The sequence below is a fragment of the Sorghum bicolor genome, unplaced genomic scaffold (genome assembly GCF_000003195.3).
Source record: "Sorghum bicolor cultivar BTx623 unplaced genomic scaffold, Sorghum_bicolor_NCBIv3 super_1717, whole genome shotgun sequence".
Classification (NCBI taxonomy): Eukaryota; Viridiplantae; Streptophyta; class Magnoliopsida; order Poales; family Poaceae; genus Sorghum; species Sorghum bicolor.
Window position 1 is genome coordinate 1249 of NW_018396843.1, and position 2748 is coordinate 3996.

At 40.6% G+C, this 2748-nt stretch overlaps 1 protein-coding gene across 1 annotated transcript; it reads right to left on the minus strand.

Moving 5' to 3' along the window:
- Positions 1-842: 842 nt before the first annotated feature.
- On the minus strand, positions 843-2390 carry LOC8155665 (aluminum-activated malate transporter 1; the record flags this gene model as incomplete). The annotated part of the gene is made up of 3 exons (XM_002488879.2): positions 843-1884; positions 2004-2153; positions 2278-2390. Coding segments are annotated over 3 exons (620 nt in total), but the record flags the coding sequence as incomplete, so codon positions are not given.
- Positions 2391-2748: the final 358 nt, after the last annotated feature.

Genomic DNA, 2748 nt, shown 5'->3' on the forward strand with positions numbered 1-2748 from the left:
TTGTGGGAAAAGTGTACAACCTCTGCAGAGTGTAAATCTATCTGGATAGCCGTGTCCGCGGTCTCGGACGGGTTATGGTTTGGTTCAACAACTAGATGGGATGGGATGAGTGAGAGCATGTGAAATAGCATGATTTTGGAAATAAATGGTTGACTGCCATTGTGTTGTGGGAACAAGGGTTCAACAACACTTAAAATTGTGATCAAACCCCATTTTCAGAAATACTATCATATGTGGAAAAAGAGTTCTTTTACAAAAGTATTTGTGAAATGAAACCTTGCATGTGTAAAAAGATAGCTTTATGCAAATAAAACTAAGCCTCATCCTTGATTTATCCATATGCATATATACTGTTATCCCCTTCCGTCGGGTAAGGTTGGATTTGCTGAGTACTTTGTACTCACCCTTGCTTTATTAAACAGAGGAAGATCCGGACTTCGATCCCGAAGTGGCGTTCGAGTAAGGTCGTGTCTGCACCCAACTAAGCCTGTGGCATTGGGACTCGTCAGATGTTCGATGGCGATATCGTTTGTTTCTGGGTCCTTTGGACCTATGTTGTATTTTGGTGTCTTATTATTATCGCGTGCCTTCCTTGTCCACGCTTTCCAAGACTACTGCGCTGAAACTTATCTGATGTAATAAATGTGTTACTAGCCTCCTGGGACTAGTATTGTATCACATTTGAGTTCCTGGTTTACCAGGGGCGCTTCATATAGTTTCTCGACTCCTCCACACTCTGTGTCACACCCGAATGTAAAAGAGCATTCGGGTGCCAAATCACATGTACGCCAGGATCTCAAATTCACACACATGGATCGACATCATCAATTGTACAAAACACAGTGTTCAAACGAATTACATAAAAGAGTATAATATATCATTATTACAAGCCATTGGATCAAAGTACGAACAGAAAGCATAAACTAAATTGTTCCATAACAAAAAGTGAGACTATTGGCGCCGACGTAGCAGGACCACCTTGCCACAGGAAGGTCGACGGCAGAATCACACGAGCCTAACAACCAAGTGACTCAGGGTAGTCCTTAGGGAAGTTACAATTGTACTCTTGTTCGTCCGAGCAACCTTTAATTATTATAGCAAGGGTGAGTTCATGTCGAACTCAGCAAGCACAGACGGAAAGTAATGACATGCAAGGCTTAAAACAAGGTAAAGCTGACATGGTTTGACTGCGGTATGAATGATAATGGATAAACATGTATCCAACTATCCAAGTCTGTAATGAGATACTCCCTCTATTTCAAGCTATATATAAGATAGTTTAGTTTTATTGTAAGTCAAACTTATCTATTTTTGGTTAAGTTTATAGAAAAATTACACAAACATCTACAATATTCATATTGGATACACCATGAAATACATTTTGATGGTGTATTTATTTGATATTGTATTGTTAATATATTTTTCTATAGACTTACTTAACTTTATTAGACAAGTTTGATTTTGCTAGCTAGAACAAAACTAAAATGACTTATACTTTGAAAACAGAGGGAGTATTGATTCTGTCTATCAATCCTCTACGTTGATAACCACAGCACTTGGGGGCCTTTCAGGGTTTGTGAAGCGGGCAAGCCGTGCTAGCTTGCTAGTAGATTCTGTGATTCTCTCGATCTGAATAACTACGTCGGATAGAAGAGATGCAACGACGGCCCCATGCATCACTTGCAACAGAGCCGCATCCTCTGATAACTGGGTTCTGAAGTCACTTGCAACTTTGGCCGCTGTAGACATGTCGTTGGTTTGACATGGTAGAGTCATAGTCCGAACTGCCAACGAGAGCCCTCTGAGCGCCTTTGCAGAGTGCAAACTCATTGCACCACATGTAGCTCTAAGTTTCAGGCATAGCTCTGGATTGGCTTCAGGATACTGTAACCAAACATAAAGATATACTATCATGTTAAGAAAAAAATAAACAAGTCCAGAAAGTAATCGGTTCCATGGACTTCAATTTCGATCATGAAACTAGGGATATACTTAGCGATCACCTGAGACTTTTTCAGGACTACGACACACGAAGCAAGAGCCTCCATTGAAGAAGCGCACTGGCGACATAGAGCGCCGAGCTTTTGATATTGGCCCCATGGGTGGCGGAAGCGGAATTTTCCGTGAATAGGCTCCCACTTAGCAAAAGTGCACTGCAGTGTTTGGATGGCATAAACAATTGGAATAGATTCTTGTGATTTTTGTTCACAGGAAGGAGGTTTGTAGTCACAAAATTGAAAGGGAACTGACAATCCCCAAAGTGATAGAGCAGCTTACCAAAGAGTCCTCTCTGACCTTGGAATTGAGGACACCCTTGTACACCTGAAGAAAGGCTTTGCCTTCTAAATTTTCACATGGAGAGTTCTCTCTGAAGCATTCAGATTCCATTCCTGCACACATGAGAAATTTAGTCTCATATACTCTGGAATCTGCAAACTATTTTTTCTCGGTTTCTTACTTTCTTTTGTGCAACTTTCAGCTGTAAATGGTGAAGGCACTTCAACCTAATACTAGTTCGTACAGAGAACATGTATGATGTAGAGTTGTCCTGGGAGAGTGAAAAATAAACAGGTTTTTTGTTTTGACTAACAGGTATCTTTGTATACTTGGAAGGCCAATAAGTTGGATTACGAAAAGTAGTATGAATACGTAGAAATTTTTGAGTTCCTACTTAGAGTTAGAGCCTATTCGGTTTAGTTTGGTTCAAATTGGAGCGGGATTGAAAGGGGGAAGAGGATTCATTCCAGG